Source organism: Salmo salar, chromosome 17 (genome assembly GCF_965601325.2).
Source record: "Salmo salar chromosome 17, fSalSal1, whole genome shotgun sequence".
Lineage (NCBI taxonomy): Eukaryota > Metazoa > Chordata > Actinopteri > Salmoniformes > Salmonidae > Salmo > Salmo salar.
In genome coordinates, this window is record NC_138307.1 from 74,155,929 (window position 1) to 74,173,420 (window position 17,492).

Genomic DNA, 17,492 nt, shown 5'->3' on the forward strand with positions numbered 1-17,492 from the left:
TATGGCAAGAACAGCTCAAATAAGCAAAGAGAAATGACTGTCCATTGTTACTTTAAGACATGAAGGTCAGTCAATCTGGAAAATTTTCTTCATAAGTGGAGTCGCAAAAACCATCAAGCTATGATGAAACTGGCTCTCATAAGGACCGCCACAGGAAAGGAAGACCAAGAGTTACCTCTGCTGCAGAGGATAAGTTCATTAGAGTTACCAGCCTCAGAAATTGCAGCCCAAATATGCTTCACAGAGTTCAAGTAACAGACACATCTCAACATCAACTGTTCAGAGGAGATCGAATTGCTGCAACGACACCACTACTAAAGGACCCCAATAAGAAGAAGACTTGCTTGGGCCAAAAAACACGAGCAATGGACATTAGACCGGTGGAAATCTGTCCTTTGGTCTAATAAGTCCAAATTTGAGAGTTTTGGTTCCAACCGCTGTGTCTTTGTGAGATGCAGAATAGGTGAATGGATGATCTCTGCATGTGCAGTTTCCACCATGAAGCATGGAGGAGGAGGTGTGATGGTGTGGGGTTGCTTTGCTGGCATTCTGCAGCGATACGTCATACTATCTGGTTTGCGCTTAGTGGGACTATCATTTGTTTTTCCACAGGACAATGACCCAACACACCTCCAGGCTGTGTAAGGGCTATTTGACCAAGAAGGAGATGGATGGAGTGCTGCATCAGATGACCTAGCCTCTACAATCACCCGACCTCAACCCAAATGAGGTTTGGGATGAGTTCACAGCAGAGTGAAGGAAAAGCAGCCAACAACTGCTCAGCATATGCGAGAACTCCTTCAAGATTGTTGGAAAAGCATTCCAGGTGAAGCTGGTTGAGAGAATGCCAAGAGTGTGCAAAGCTGTCATCAAGGCAAAGGGTGGCTACTTTGAAGAATCTCAAATATGAATATATTTTGATTTGTTTAACAACTTTTGACTGGTACTGTGTATGGGTAATGCCAAAGCATAGTGCGCTATTTAAAATCAAAAAGTGTTGATCCAACAACTTCCTGTTGTTTGTCTGACGGAGACAGTTTAAGAGTTCTAACTACATTCCAACAGTATTTTATTTGTTATCTTTCTTACCATCATCTGGGTATTTGTGGTTCAATGTGAGTTCAACCATAATTTTTCCTGCAGGATTGTGCCGTGTTTATTGTGATGATAACTGGATCACTGGCTGTCTCATGGTGTGTGTGTGAGGGTGTGTGTCATGATCAGGATGGCTTGAACTCAGAGCCCGATAGAATACCAAGGCAAACCGCAGTCACAACATAATAACATGAAGCCAGAGTACTGTAACTTCACTTAGTAAGGGCATGAATTGGTGTGATCAGATTTTATTAAAACTGTTATTTTAAAATTGCCTGTTATGCCCTTGTTGACATTCATCCAAGGACACCTTGACTTGTGTTACACACCCCACTGCAAAAACATTTTCTCATGAAATCATGTGACTTGTGGTTAGAGAAAAGCATTCCTGTAAATGTGCCCTGCTACAAGTAGGAAACAAGTTATGGACTAACCAGATATATGACATATCTCTTTGATAGTAACCCTGTCCTGAATAATGAATGTGTAAACTAAATTATACAGTTGAAGTCGGAAGTTTACATGCACCTTAGCCAAATACATTTAAACTACGTTTTTCACAATTCCTGACATTTAATACTCATAAAAATTCCCTGTTTTAGGTCAGTTAGGATCACCACTTTATTTGAAGAATGTGAAATGTCTGAATAATAGTAGAGAGAATGATTCATTTCAGCTTTTATTTCTTTCATCACATTCCCAGTGGGTCAGAAGTTAACATACACTCAATTAGTATTTGGAAGCATTGCCTTTAAATTGTTTAACTTGGGTCAAACGTTTCGGGTAGCCTTCCACAAGCTTCCCACAATAAATTGGGTGAATGTTGGCCCATTCCTCCTGACAGAGCTGGTGTAACTGAGTCAGGTTTGCAGGCCTCCCTGCTCGCACACGCTTTTTCAGTTCTGCCCACAAATTTTCTACAGGATGGGGGTCAGGGCTTTGTGATGGCCATTCCAATACCTTGACTTTGTTGTCCTTAAGACATTTTGCCACAACTTTGGAAGTATGCTTGGGGCCATTGTCCATTTGGAAGACCCATTTGCGACCAAGCTTTAACTTCCTGACTGATGTCTTGAGATGTTGCTTCAATATATCCACATAATTTTCCTGCCTCATGATGCCATCTATTTTGTGAAGTGCACCAGTCCCTCATGCAGCAAAGCATCCCCACAACATGATGCTGCCACCCCCGTGCTTCACGGTTGGGATGGTGTTCTTTGGCTTGCAAGCCTCCCCCTTTTCCCTCCAAACATAACGATGGTCATTATGGCCAAACAGTTGCATTTCTGTTTCATCAGACCAGAGGACATTTCTCCAAAAAGTACGATCTTTGTCCCCATGTGCAGTCGCAAACCATAGTCTGGCTTTTTTTTATGGCGGTTTTGGAGCAGTGGCTTCTTCCTTGCTGAGCGGCCTTTCAGGTTATGTCGATATAGGACTCGTTTTACTGTGGATGTAGATACTTTTGTACCTGTTTCCTACAGCATCTTCACAAGGTCCTTTGCTGTTGTTCTGGAATTGATTTGCACTTTCACACCAAAGTAAGTTTATCTCTAGGAGACAGAACGCATCTCCTTCCTGAGCGGTATGACGGCTGTGTGGTCCTGTTGTGTTTATACTTGCGTACTATTGTTTGTACAAATGAACGTGGTACCTTCAGGCGTTTGGAAATTGCTCCCAAGGATGAACCAGACTGGTGGAGGTCTACCATTTTTTTTTTTTAGGTCTTGGCTGATTTCTTTTGATTTTCCCATGATGTCAAGCAAAGAGTTACTGAGTTTGAATGTAGGCCTTGAAATACATCCGCAGGTACACCTCCAATTGACTCAAATTATGTAAATTATCCTAACAGAAGCTTCTAAAGCCATGACATCATTTTCTGGAATTTTCCAAGCTGTTTAAAGGCACAGTCAACTTAGTGTATGTAAACTTCTGACCCACTGGAATTGTGATACAGTGAATTATAAGTTAAATCATCTGTCTGTAAGCAATTGCTGGAAAAATTACTTGTGTCATGCTCAAAGTAGATGTCCTCACTGACTTGCCAAAACTATAGTTTGTTAACACGAAATTTGTGGAGTGGTTGAAAAACAAGTTTTAATGACTCCAACATAAGTGTATGTAGATTTCCGACTTAAATTATATATACACCCCTTCATATTAGTGGATTTGGCTATTTCAGCCACACTCGTTGCTGACAGGTGTATAAAATCGAGCACACAGACATGCAATCTCCACAGACAAACATTGGCAGTAGAATGGCCATACTGAAGAGCCCAGTGACTTTCAATGTGGCAACGTCATAGGATGCCACCTTTCCAACAAGTCAGATCGTCAAATTTCTGCCCTGTTAGAGCTGCCCAGGTCAACTGTAAGTGCTGTTATTCTGAAGAGGAAACGTCTAAGAGCAACAACGGCTCAGCCGCGAAGTGGTATGCCACATAAATTCACAGAACGGGACCGCCGAGTGCTGAAGCGTGTAGTGCATAAACATCGTATGTCCTCAGTTGCAACACTCATTACTGAGTTCCAAACTGTCTCTGGAAGCAACGTCAGCACAAGAATCATCGGCTGCTTCATGAAGTGGGTTTCCATGGCCGAGCAGCAGCATACAAGCCTTAGATCACCATGCATAATGTCAAGCGTCGGCTGGAGGGGTGTAAAGCTAGCCACCATTGGACTATGGAGCAGTGAAAACGCGTTCTCTGTAGTGATGAATGATGCTTCAACATCTGGCAGTCCGACGGACAAATCTGGGTTTTGCAGATGCCAGGAGAACACTACCTGTCCCAATACATAGTGCCAACTGTAAAGTTTGGTGGAGGAGGAAAGATGATCTGGGGCTGTTTTTCATGGTTCGGGCTAGTCCCCTTAGTTCCAGTGAAGGGAAATCTTAGCGCTACAGCATACAATGATATTATAAACGATTCTCTGCTTCCAACTATGTGGCAACAGTTTGGGGAAGGCCCTTTCCTGTTCCAGCATGACAATGCCTCCATGCAGAATGCGAGGCCCATACAGAAATGGTTTGTATAGATTGGTGCAGAAGAACTTGACTGGCCTGTACAGAACCCTGTCCTCAACCCCATCAAACACCTTTGGGATGAATTGGAACGCTGACTGCGAGCCAGACCTAATCACCCAACATCAGTGCCCGACCTCACTAATGCTCTTGTGGCTAAGTGGACGCAAGTCCCCACTGCAATGTACCAACATCTAGTGGAAAGGCTGTTATAGCAGCAAAGGGGTGACCAACTCCATATTAATACCCATGTTTTTGGAATGAGATGTTCGACTAGCAGGTGTCCACATACTTTTGGTCATGTAGTGTATCTTATCTTTTTGGCTATCCACATTGGAACGTTTTCTTTAAGGACATGAACTGGCAGAACAGGTTTAAGCAACGTATAGTGCCATTGGTTTCAGGACGGTGTAAACATGTTGATATGAGGGACAGGAGGCAGACTAAGGGCAGGGCAGCCACCTGAACTGCCCTACAAAGACAAAGAGCAGTGAACACAAACAGTGAATTTTAGAAAAGTGAAATAAAGATTATTTTGTTGTCCAGCCAAATATGTTGTAGGTTGATAAGTGATAATGCATTGTTTTATCTCATTATGAAGTCATGTTTTTTGCATATCAACCATGACCACTGATCTGCCCTATGAACCCTAAAATGCTGAAACTGCCCTGTGCCTTTTGTATGACCTTAAACAACTATATGGGTAATGCAAAAGCGAAGTGCACTATTTAAAATCTAAATGTGTTGGTCAAACTTTCTTGTTGTTTTTCTGGTTTGATGGAAACAATTTGAGAGTTCTACCTGTGTTTCATGTTTTCATGTTTTGAATGTTGTATTGTAGTAACTTTCAAGCATTTGTTCACCATACGGTAAGATCTATTTCATCACAGAGAGTGTTAATACTATAAAGAAATATTTTACTTTGTATAACTATCATTAAAATGCTGTCATTTGTTATCTTTCTTACCGTCATCTGGGTATTTGTTGTTCAACGTGAGTTCAACCATAATTTTTCCTGCAGGATTGTGCCATGATTATTGTGGTGATAACTGGATCCCTGGCTGTCTCATGGTGTGTGTGTGAGGGTGTGTGTCTTGATCGGGATGGCTTGAACTCGGAACCCGAGAGAATACCAGGGAAAACTGCTTTAACTTCGGTCAAACACGATGGAACAAAGCCAGAGTCCAGTAACTTCACTTGATAACTTGACTTGGTAACTTCACTTACTGCTGTTTGCCTTGGTTTTTCCTTGGATTTTGTAGTTACTGCAAATTTGACGCAAAATTTTCTCTGAAACGGAAGATAATTGAACCAGGACATTTTGACACAAGATAAAGCAGATACAATAAAGCCTGATTTCAGTCAAGGATCCGACCCTTTTTTTCAATTTTCGCCTAATATGACATACCCAAATCTAACCGCCTGTAGCTCAGGACCTGAAACAAGGATATGCATATTCTTGATACCATTTGAAAGGAAACACTTTGAAGTTTGTGGAAATGTGAAATTAATGTAGGAGAATACAACACATTAGATCTGGTAAAAGATAATACAAAGAAAAAAACTTAGATTTTTGTTTTTGTTTTTGTTGGACCATCATCTTTGAAATGCAAGAGAAAGACGATAATGTATTATTCCACCCCAGGCGCAATTTAGATTTTGGCCACTAGATGGCAGCAGTGTATGTGCAAAGTTTTAGACTGATCCAATGAACCGTTGCATATCTGTTCCAAAGGTTGTATCAAGACTGCCCAAATGTGCCTAATTGGTTGATTAATACATTTTCAAGTTCAGAATTGTGCACTCTCCTCAAACAATAGCATGGTATTCTTTCACTGTAATAGCTACTGTAAATTGGACAGTGCAGTTAGATTAACAAGAATTTAAGCCCATATCAGATATGTCTATGTCCTGGGATTTTTTTTGTTTGTACTTACAACCTCATGCTAATCACATTAGCCTACGTTAGCTCAACTGTTCCGCGGGGGGATACAGATCCCATAGAGGTTAACTCAATGTTTACCAAGTGTGTAGTTGCTGCAGTTTGTAATTGTACAGCAGAATAGCTGTCCACATAATCGTAATACCTCTTCATGGACTGACTACATGTGAACATTGTCTTCTTTTAGGGTGTGAACTGGTATAGTCAGACTAAGTTATTACACTTTACATATGGCAATATCATATTTTTGTTATTCCCACCCCTCCTCTCCCCAAATAAACTAAAATATCAACCCAAGCCCCATGCTGTTCTGCTGTTCTGATCTGGGACCAGTGTTATAAATGACAGATGGACCATCATGGCAACTCATTGACAACACTTCACTGTCACTTCCCTGTCCCCACTGTGGCAGGACAAACATGAATTACAGGGATGTCATTGGAGCCTCATACGACATAACAAACACTAATCAATCACAGACAAAAAGTAATTTTGTGTTACATTATCAGTCCTTCTGATTATTTAATATATGAGCCCTCACAATCACACAACTGAGTCCTTAATAAATCAACAACAAATATATAATCTATTTAAGATGAAACTGGGTTACCATGGTGACAGTCTACAGTCATAAAATACTTACCTAGTTACAACCAGAACAAAGTGAATGTTTCTGAACACAGTCAATAGCGCATCCATAGCTAGAACAGTTGAAAGGCTCCTAATGCTAAGAAGTACATCTAGGCCTCCACTTAACCAGTCCTACCTGACTTCATAAGTTATACTCTATTCAGCAGTATAATGAACACGCCTTGCCTTTCACCATCTATCAAATCTAGTACAACTCATATGTTGATAAATATGACCTGACTGAGTCAATCATGTCTAATTGAGTCCTTCTCTGAGTTTGGGTAAGGCTATGAAATCCTGACCTGTCTTTCCCTCTCACCTTTCTCTTCCTTAGTCTAACTTTATTTTGTTGTCTCTACCGCCCTTTGCTGTCTGTTCCTGGAAAATGACTACTGCATTCATAATGCATAATGCCTGATCTAATGAACATACTCAAGTACGACGTTCCAAATTCCACCATATTCCCTACATAATGCACTACTTCTGACCAGAGCTTTATGGGCCCAGGTCAAAAGTAGTGCACTATATAGGGAATAAGGTGTTATTTGGGAGGGATTCAGGGGTCCCTACAAACCAAGGCCCTTCAACTGTTATTTGAGGCGTTAGGCTGTCCTCTGGTGGTAGGGTGTATGTCAACTGTTCCCATCAGGATATGACGCCATGCAACAGTATCATTGTTGTTTTATTTTCATTTAGGAGTACATTATATACCATTTAAAAAACAAACTGCAGGACAATACAGTACAGTAGTAAACAACACAACCCAAAAAAATATCTTAGCAACTCAAATCAATGTCCTGCTACATTCAAAAAGATTTATAGACAATACTTCAAAATTCTTCAAGTGCAGTTGCAAAAACCATCAAGCGCTATGACAAAACTGGCTATCATGAGGAAAGCCACAAGAAAGGAAGACCCAGAGTTACCTCTGCTGCAGAGGATACGTTCATTAGAGTTAACTGCAACTCAGATTGCAGCCCAAATAAATGCTTCACAGAGTTCAAGTAACAGACACATCTCAACATCAACTGTTCAGAGGAGACTGCGTGAATCAGGCCTTCATGGTCGAATTGTTGCAAAGAAACCACTACTAAAGGACACCAATAAGAATAAGAGACTTGCTTGGGCCAAGAAACATGAGCAATGGACATTAGATCGGTGGAAATCTTTTCTTTGGTCTGATGAGTCCAAATAGAAAAATGTTGGTTCCAACCGCTGTGTCTTTGTGAGACGCAGAGTAGGTGAACGGATGATCTCCGCCTGTGTGGTTCCCACTGTGAAGAATGGAGGAGGAGGTGTGATGGTGCTCTGCTGGTGACGCTGTCTGTGATTTATTTAGAATTCAAGGCACACTTAACCAGCATGGCTACCACAGCATTCTGCAGCGATACGCCATCCCATCTGGTTTGCGCTTAGTCTGACTATCATTTTTTTTTCAACAGGACAATGACCCAACACACCTCCGGGCTATGAAAGGACTACATGACCAAGAAGGAGAGTGATGGAGTGCGGCATCAGATGACCTGGCCTCCACAATCACCCGACCTCAACCCAATTGAGATGGTTTGGGATGAGTTGGACCGCAGAGTGAAGGAAAAGCAGCCAACAAGTGCTCAGCATATGTGGGAACTCCAAGACTGTTGGAAAAGCATTCCAGGTGAAGCTTGTTGAGAGAATGCCAAGAGTGTGGAAAGCTGTCATCAAGGCAAAGGGTGGCTACTTTGAATAATCTAAAATCAAATATATTTTGATTTGTTTAAACCTTTTTGGTTACTAAATGATTCCATATGTGTTATTTCATAGTTTTGATGTCTTCACTATTATTCTACAATGTAGAAAATAGTAAAAATAAAGAAAAACCCTTGAAGTGTGTCCAAACTTTTGACTGGTACTATATATATATATATATATATATATATATATACTGAACAAAAATATAAACCCAACATGCAACTATTTCATTGATTTTACTAAGTTACCGTTGATATGAGGAAATCACTTAGTTGAAATAAATTCATTAGGCCCTAATCTATGGATTTCACATGACTGAGAGTACAGATATGCATCTGTTAGTCACAGATACCGTAAAAAAATGGGCCTCACAATGGGCCTCAAGATCTCGTCACGGTATTTTTGTGCATTCAAATTGCCATCAATAAAATGCAATTGTGTTTGTTGTTCGTAGCTTATGCCTGCCCATACCATAATACCACCGCCACCATGGGGCACTCTGTTCACCACGATGACATCAGCAAACCGCTCGCCCAAGCAACGCCATACACGTGGTCTGCGGATGCGCCTCCAGTGCGCATCCGCGGTCCAGTACGTCCTGTGCCTGCTCCTCGCACTCTCCCTCCAGTGCGCCTCCATAGTCCAGTACGTACTGTGCCTGCTCCTCGCACTCTCCTTTCAGTGCGCAGCCATAACCCGGTACAGCCAGTGCCTGCAGTGAGCACTCGACCCTTAGTGCGTCTCCCCAGTCCGGTGAGACCGATTCCTGCTCCTCGCACTCTCCCTCCAGTGCGCCTCCATAGCCCAGTACGTCCTGTGCCTGCTCCTCGCACTCTCCCTCCAGTGCACCTCCATAGCCCTGTACGTCCTGTGCCTGATCCCCGCACTCGCCCTGAGGTGCGTGTTACTAGTCTGGCGCCTCCTATGCCAGTCCCACACATCAGGCCTCCAGTGCGCCTGCCCAGTCCGGGGTGTCCTGTTCCTGCTCCCCGCACTCAACCTGAGGTGCGTGTTACCAGTCTGGCGCCACCTATGCCAGTCCCACGCATCGAACCTCCAGTGCGCATCCCTAGCCCAGAGCCTTCAGCGGCGGTCTGCAGCCCAGAGCCTTCAGCGGCAGTCTGCAGCCCAGAGCCTTCAGCGGCGGCCTTTAGCCCAGAGTCTTCAGCGGCGGTTGGCGGTCCGAAGCTTCCGACGATGATGCATGGTCTGGTTCCTCCGGACATACAGAAGCAGAGGGATCAGCGGGCGGTGGGGATACTACGCCCGGAACCAGAGCCGCCGCCATAGACATTTGTCACCCACCCTACCCTCCCTTTGTGTTGTGTTTTTTTTGTGGGGGGGGGGGGGGGGGGGGGGGGGGGGTTGTTGTTTATTTTAATTTTTTTTGTAGGTGCGGTCAGAGTCCGCACCTTTGGGGGGGGGTACTGTCACGTCCTGACCATAGTAGTTGTTATTTTCTATGGTAGAGTAGGTCAGGGCGTGACAGGGGGCGTTTGTCTGTTTTTGTATTTCTAGATTAGTTTTGTTTGGCATGACCTCCAATTAGAGACAGCTGGTTGTCTTTGTCTCTAATTGGAGGCCATATTTAAGTTGAGTGATACATTTTGTGAATAGTGTATGCCTGCTCTGCGTCACAGCTTTCTTATTTTGTATTCCAAGTTTATTGTTTATAGCATTAGTTTCACTATTTAATGAAAGATGTGGAACTACGATCACGCTGCGTATTGGTCCGATCCTTACGAAAGCCATGACAATATACAGTTGAAGTTGGCAGTTTACATACACCTTAGCCAAATACATTTAAACTCAGTTTTTGACAGTTCCTGACATTTAATCCTAGTAAAAATTCCCTGTTTTAGGTCCGTTAGGATTACCACTTTATTTGAAGAATGTGAAATGTCAGAATAATAGTAGAGAGAATGATTTATTTCAGTTTTTATTTCTTTCATCACATTCCCAGTGGGTCAGAAGTTTACATACACTCAATTAGTATTTGGTAGCATTGCCTTTAAATTGTTTAACTTGGGTCAAATGTTTCAGTAGCCTTCCAAAAGCTTCCCACAATAAGTTGGGTGAATGTTGGCCCATTCCTCCTGACAGAGCTGGTGTAACTGAATCAGGTTTGTAGGCCTCCTTGCTCGCACACGCTTTTTCAGTTCTGCCCACAAATTTTCTATGGAATTGAGGTCAGGGCTTTGTGATGGCCACTCCAATACCCTGACTTTGTTGTCCTTAAGCCATTTTGCCACAACTTTGAAAGTATGCTTTGGGCCATTGTCCATTTGGAAGACCCATTTGTAACCAAGCTTTAACTTCCTGACTGATGTCTTGAGATGTTGCTTCAATATATCCACATAATTTTCCTGCCTCATGATGCCAGCTATTTTGTGAAGTGCACCAGTCCCTGCTGCAGCAGGACTCGTTTTACTGTGGATATAGATACTTTTGTACCTGTTTCCTCCAGCATCTTCACAAGGTCCTTTGCTGTTATTCTGGGATTGATTTGCACTTTTCGGCACAAAGTATGTTCATCTTTAGGAGAAAGAACGCGTCTCTTTCCTGAGCGGTGTGATGGCTGCGTGGTCCCATGGTGTTTATACTTGCGTACTATTGTTTGTACAGATGAACGTGATACCTTCAGGCGTTTGGAAATTGCTCCCAAGGATAAACCAGATTTATTTATTTTGATTTTCCCATGATTTCAAGCAAAGAGGCACTGAGTTTAAAGGTAGGCCTTGAAATTCATCCATAGGTACACCTCCAATTGACTCAAATGATGTCAATTAGCCTATCAGGAGCTTCTAAAGCCATTACGTCATTTTCTGGAATTTTCCAAGCTGTTTAAAGGCACAGTCAACTTAGTGTATGTAAACTTCTGACCCACTGGAATTGTGATACAGTGAGTTCAAGTTAAATAATCTGTCTGTAAACAATTGTTTGAAAAATTACTTGTGTCATGGACAAAGTAGATGTCCTAACCGACTTGCCAAAACTGTAGTTTGTTAACAAGAAATTGGTTGGTTGAAAAATGAGTTTTAATGACTCCAACCTAAGTGTATGTTAACTTCCGACTTCAACTGTACATATGAAATTGATAAAACAGTATGTAAACATTATTAAAGTGACCAGTGTTCCATTATTAAAGTGACCAGAGATTTCATGTCTATGTACATAGGGCAGCAGCCTCTAAGGTGCTGTGATGAGTAACCAGGTGGTAGTCGGCTAGTGACAGTGACTATTTTCAGGGCAGGTTACTGGGTGGAGGCTGGCTAGTGATGGCTGTTTAACAGTCTGATGGCCTTGAGATACGTGTTTTTCAGTCTCTCGGTTCCAGCGTTGATGCACCGGTACTGACCTCACTACCTGAACTAGGAAACTCAACTTTCTAACTGGTTGTAGTTATACACGTGCCGCATTCAACCAGTTGGCATGTCGGAAATTTCAGGGATTCCTAGTTCTGACTAGCATTTGAATATGGCATGAACCAGTGCTTGAAGGGGATTGAAAAAGGTGCTGGTAGGTTTTTTTGGGTGCCGGTACTTTTTATATTTAGATGCTGGTACTCCTCATGTAAGATGGATGAGCACCACCACAACCTGAGCACTGCACTGAAACCTGTGGTTTGATTTTCTATTGATTTGATGAATAAATTGTTCAAGGAGTTTGTTTTCCCTGAAATATATAAATATAAATATAACCCTTCCTAGACCAAGGTTGGTGAGATGCAGTTCCCCCAGCAGAAACATTTGGAGCACCTGGAAAATCGCTGTATGAATCCCCTCCATTATTATTATTATTATTATTATTATTATTATTATTATTATATAGACAATGTTACTTCTTAGCTTCCAAGACTGCTGCTATTACACAAAGCAAATGCATAAACATTAACAGTATATTTTCAGATAATTTTATTTGCATGCTTATGTGTAGAGATCAAGGTCAGTGCTTCCAAGTTCTCAGGGTTATCAAACCTGATCATCAACAAACAACTTAATATGAATTAACACATTTACTTACGTAAATAAATGTACTGGAATTCTTGTGTGACTAAAGATGTCAATATGAATGAATTCCTGTAGTCAAAAAGCATAATTCATATGATAAGCAAACCTCATTTTAAAAAAACAAGTAAAGATTGAGCTATTGATTAAAATTTGCCTATTTGCATTACAGTATATGCATTACATTACATGAAATTACATTTTTTTAAATGATCTTGGCAGGATAATGTTAATCTGTTTTACCTCGGAACCCTGAAAATTAAATCTGTATGTCTGTCAGTAGCGTTATACAACACTAGAAATGCATGGTGATGTATATTCAATAAATGGAAAGACAGTATAATACACAGCACAGTAAAAATGTATCACCAATACAAAACTTTGGAAATATTCAAACTTGGAGCTTTTAGTCACAAGGACACACAAAAGTGACCTAAAACAATCATTGGTGACATGTAATTCATCTTTGTTAACATAATCAAAGTTACTGTAATATGCAACTTTTAGATTCATTTACCTTTGGTTGGGAGTCTTGGGTCTTATTAGATTGTTTTCTCCCAGCCTCATTTAACTCTGGGAAACACTGCTCAAGGCCTTTAACTTTGCAGATCTTCTCCATCAGCTCCATCACCTGATGACCGTCTGGGTCAGTGTTTCTGAACACATGGTACCTGTTCCCACAGAGCTCAACTATCTGTTCAAGATGATGGTCTGACTGGATAAACATCTCTATGTTCATATTTTTCAGGTCCTCTCCATGAGTAAAGAGGACAATAGTTTTCTCTCTGATTTTACTATCAAAGGCATCTTCCAACTGGTTTAATATCTCTCTCTTACCCTTCGTGAATCTGCCAATTTTAATCACCAACAAGCACACATACTCATCACTCAAGTAATCTTTGCATTTTGTAAAATGTGCGTCTGATTGTGTGTCAACATTGTGATAGAAGAAGTCTGGGGTATCAATGACCCTCACATCTGTCCCTGACATCTGCCTCTGTTCTGCCTGATACTTGTTTGTAACAGGTACAGAACTTCGATATGATTTAAAAACAGGATTTCCCTCCATGATTGTGTTTCCACTTGCGCTCTTCCCAGCGCCTGCCTGTCCCAGTAACACAATGTTCAAAGTTTTGCTGCGGCTGATTTGATGGTTCTTCTGTCTTGGTCCTTGGCTGTCCTGCGGTTCATCCAGCACCATCGCATCTATAAAACAGTGGTACAACTTAGGCTACATCTTACATAAAATTCATACAGTATATAGACCCATTCACATCAAATGTTACTTCTTTACATCAACTTTGGCAGTGTAATGAATGATTAAGGATCACTGTGAATGAATCGTGAAAAATGATGAGTGAGAAAGTTAGATGGTCAAAGATCATACCCCCAAGTCATGCTAACCTCTCGCCATTACCAATGACAGGGGAGGTTAGCATGTCTTGGGGGTTTGATCTTTGACCCTCTGCAACTTTCTCACTAATGATTATTCACAATGCATTCAGGATTATCCGTAATCATGAGGTTTAGGATTATCCACATTAATGTAGAGGGGTTTAGAAACATGTTATATTCCTATTTACAATAAAAGTAACAGCAAAATGATAATACATTATTTACCATTCATTTCTATTGGGCACAAAACAATCTGAAACACAACCAAAACTAACTGCAAATGCCAAAAACTTGATGTAGTCATTGTGTGCTAAGAATATGGGACCAAATACTAAACTTTTGACTTTATTTACAAGAATCTTTAGAGGTGTCAATAATTTTGAATCATACCTTTTGGGGATTTTTTTTTATTACTTGTTAAACAAAATCGCTTTCTCTGAGAAATTGTGTTAATATAAAATTATATAATTTCCCATTTTCTTTCATACAATATAGCTCAGTATTTGAATTATTTATTTTATACAGTCATTGCTCCTGAGTGGCGCAGCGGTCTAAGGCACTGCATCTCAGTGGTAGATGCGTCACTACAGACCTTGGTCCGATTCAAGGCTGTGTCACAACCGCCCGTGATTGGGAGTCCCATAGGGCTGCGCACAATTGGCCCAGCGTCGGCCGGGGTAGGGTTAGGTCGTAGGCCATCATTGTAAATAAGAATTTGTTCTTAAGTGACTTGCCTAGTTAAATAAAGTTTTTTTTTTAAACTATAATTATGTCTCATCTTTATCAAGGATGTCAATTTCAGACCCCACTGTATATAAGGCTTCTTACACAGCAAAATCAGACAACCCCATTGTAGAATAATTTACCTATTTACCTAGCCAGCTTGTCATTGTGCGTTCCATTTGAGAAATAAATATTCCTTTCGAGACGCATTCACGTTGTGAGTGCAACAGGGAGAGAACCATGCGTTCTAATTAGCAGTCAATGCATAACATTTCTTAAAGCAATCGCGGGAAAAACACTTTTGAAAGCAGTTTTGATGGCCTGTGTTAAAAAGAGGGGGATTCCAGCTTTCCATCGCTACCTCATTTAATTATACTAAAACGGATTACATCAGCTTAGTTAAGTGCGTAATTTGCTGTGACTGCATAGGGGAGACCATGGCTAAATGTAACACAGGTCAATTGTAACATGTAGGCCTACAAGTTTTTGGGGATATTCAAGTCATCAATATGTTGCTAATCATGTTTAAAGTTTGGGATCTAGCTAATCTGCCTATTTATTTAGCCATTATGCTGTATCAGTTGTGCTACAGATGATAATGCATTTTACATTTTACATTTTAGTCATTTAGCAGACGCTCTTATCCAGAGCGACTTACAAATTGGTGCATTCACCTTATGATATCCAGTGCTTATTGCTAATAGCACACCTGCCTGATAATATGGACCATGTATAGCAGGGGTGGCAAACTTGGAAGGGGGTGAGGCTGTAGTGAAAGAATGAGAGAAGATGACTTGCTGATGCCAGCCTAGTGTGTTGATTCAATTTAGCGTTGTCTGAATGGATGGCTTTATTTGCATCTCACAGGAGAGAGTCACACTTTCGCCGTGGCAGTCTGGGGGAAGAGAAGTCTTGGGGTCACTGAAGCCTGGAGAGGTGTGATGACTGATGAAAACTTGAATTGACTAAATTAATGTTACTGTGTGAATTAAATTGTTGTGCTTGGTTTGTTTCAAGAACTGGTAAAGATCTGCATATTTTGATGTCTTATTGCATTGTATGTTTTCTGGTTGATGTATTTTAAAGTGAGTGGATTGAAATTGTATGTTGGGTTGACTGGTTATCAGGCACATCCCTGTCTGGTCAGAACATTCAAATTGAGAGGATCAGATTAGAATCTGGGTGTGTTTACCTGTCTTTATTTTTCCCTAGCACAGTGCTAAGAGATGTTAATTCAGGTTCGGGGTGTTCTCCTGCTTGAAGTAGGTTAAAAGGGCAGTGAACTCGCTCACACTTTGAGAACTTGCTACCAAGCTCCTGTGTGTATCAGACACAGGTAACCACGTTAAGTCTTAGCCTATTCGGGATAGTAATTTACTGTGTGTTATTCTGTTATGTATCATGTATTTCATGTACACTTGAATTGTTTTGAGTGTCAATTCTTTTGTGACAAATAAATTATATTAATTAATTGAGCAAATGCATTCCTCGTTTTACAGAATAATTATTTGATTGACTATATGCCCATAACTTAGGTCTATTGGTAGTTGTTAATTACACAATATTCATATTCTTGGTCTCTGTGCATGTCTGAGCTAAGGTTAACTCAATCATTTAATACTAGGACATTGATTGCAAGATATTAGCTCCTTGTTCCTTAGCATCTTAATAATTGCTTAACGATAAACCTAGACACATGCATCTTATAGTATTCCAAGTGGTGACGCAAGGCCCACAACCTTGGCTATACCAACTGGATACGATTATGGGCCTATAGCATTCATATAATAATGGAGTCAGATTGATGAATATAGTTTAATATTATTTAACATAATTTCTACATAATGGTTGGATAATTTCTACACAACTACGAGGCCACAAAAATCTGATCTCATCATGAGGGGCCGCAGTGGCTCGCGGGTCTGCTTACCCACATCCATAACCACACACAAACACACACACACACACACACACACACACACACACACAGCGAGCAAAACATTTTAGTGGCCCCCCTCTTGACAGTGAAGAGACATTTCAATTGTTTTTGTTAAATTTGTGCAATTCTACACATTTAGCCATAGTGTGGAGAGAATTGTTGGCAGTTTTCTTATATGATATCTGAGTGAGACTGACTAACAAAATCAAATGGGGGGTAATTCGACCATGATAATAAGTTTAGATTGCTAAACTAACTAAGTAATATAAAAATTGTCATGACGTTGGCCTGTGGGTAAGGTTTATGACCCCCCCCCCCATAAATACCTTTCTCCCTTCCCCTCTCTGACCCTACTGAAGGACTTGAATAGCCTGTGTTAAATATAGAGAGTCTGGGAACATCAAACAAATGGGGAAAAGGAACCATATTTTGGTAATAAAACCAGTTGGAAATATGCTTTGGAACGTAATGAGTATGTATGTCAGTTCGGTTGTCATCTGAGACATTATGACTGATGACAGGACGACATAAACTGTACCTGAGAAAGTATACACCCTCTAGTTATCAGAGTAACATGGAATTGTTATGCAATTGAAATGTTTGATATTGAAATTGTTTGGTAGGAGATTAAATGTAATTTTAGCTTCCAAATGAGAGAATTGGGTTTTCATAAGGAAAGTGCCCAGCTTGATCAGTGGTCCACCCCTGTGAAGAGACAGGGGTTATAAACGATGAAACACCTCCTTCCCCCTCTCCACTATATAAGCCTTTGATGAAAAGATAACCATGTTGTTCCAGTACGTGAGGTCTGCAGCCTCTACGTTAGAAGGACACACGTCAAGTACAGAACTAAGCCAACCTCGGCGTGAGCTTTGGTGGCGAATGGTATGAACTTTGAGCTTATTCACTACAGAAGTGATACTTCCTAGCCGTTGAGTTAGCAGCGGCCGCTGTAGACGGGGGCTAGGAAAGGACGGACGACAGATCCAGTCTAACAGACGGACGAAG

General features: G+C 41.0%; 1 protein-coding gene across 3 annotated transcripts in view; it reads right to left on the bottom strand.

Moving 5' to 3' along the window:
- Positions 1–12,319: 12,319 nt before the first annotated feature.
- Positions 12,320–17,492, bottom strand: part of LOC123728268 (GTPase IMAP family member 5) — a 33,056-nt gene continuing 27,883 nt past the window's right edge. For all 3 annotated transcript variants that reach the window (XR_014381222.1, XM_045700141.2, XM_045700144.2), the window contains one exon: positions 12,320–13,633. Coding sequence is in view for 1 of the 3 variants with exons in the window: in XM_045700141.2 (XP_045556097.1) it covers positions 12,912–13,633 (722 nt within the window). In the remaining 2 variants the exon portion in view is untranslated. The remainder of the gene's footprint in view (positions 13,634–17,492) is intronic.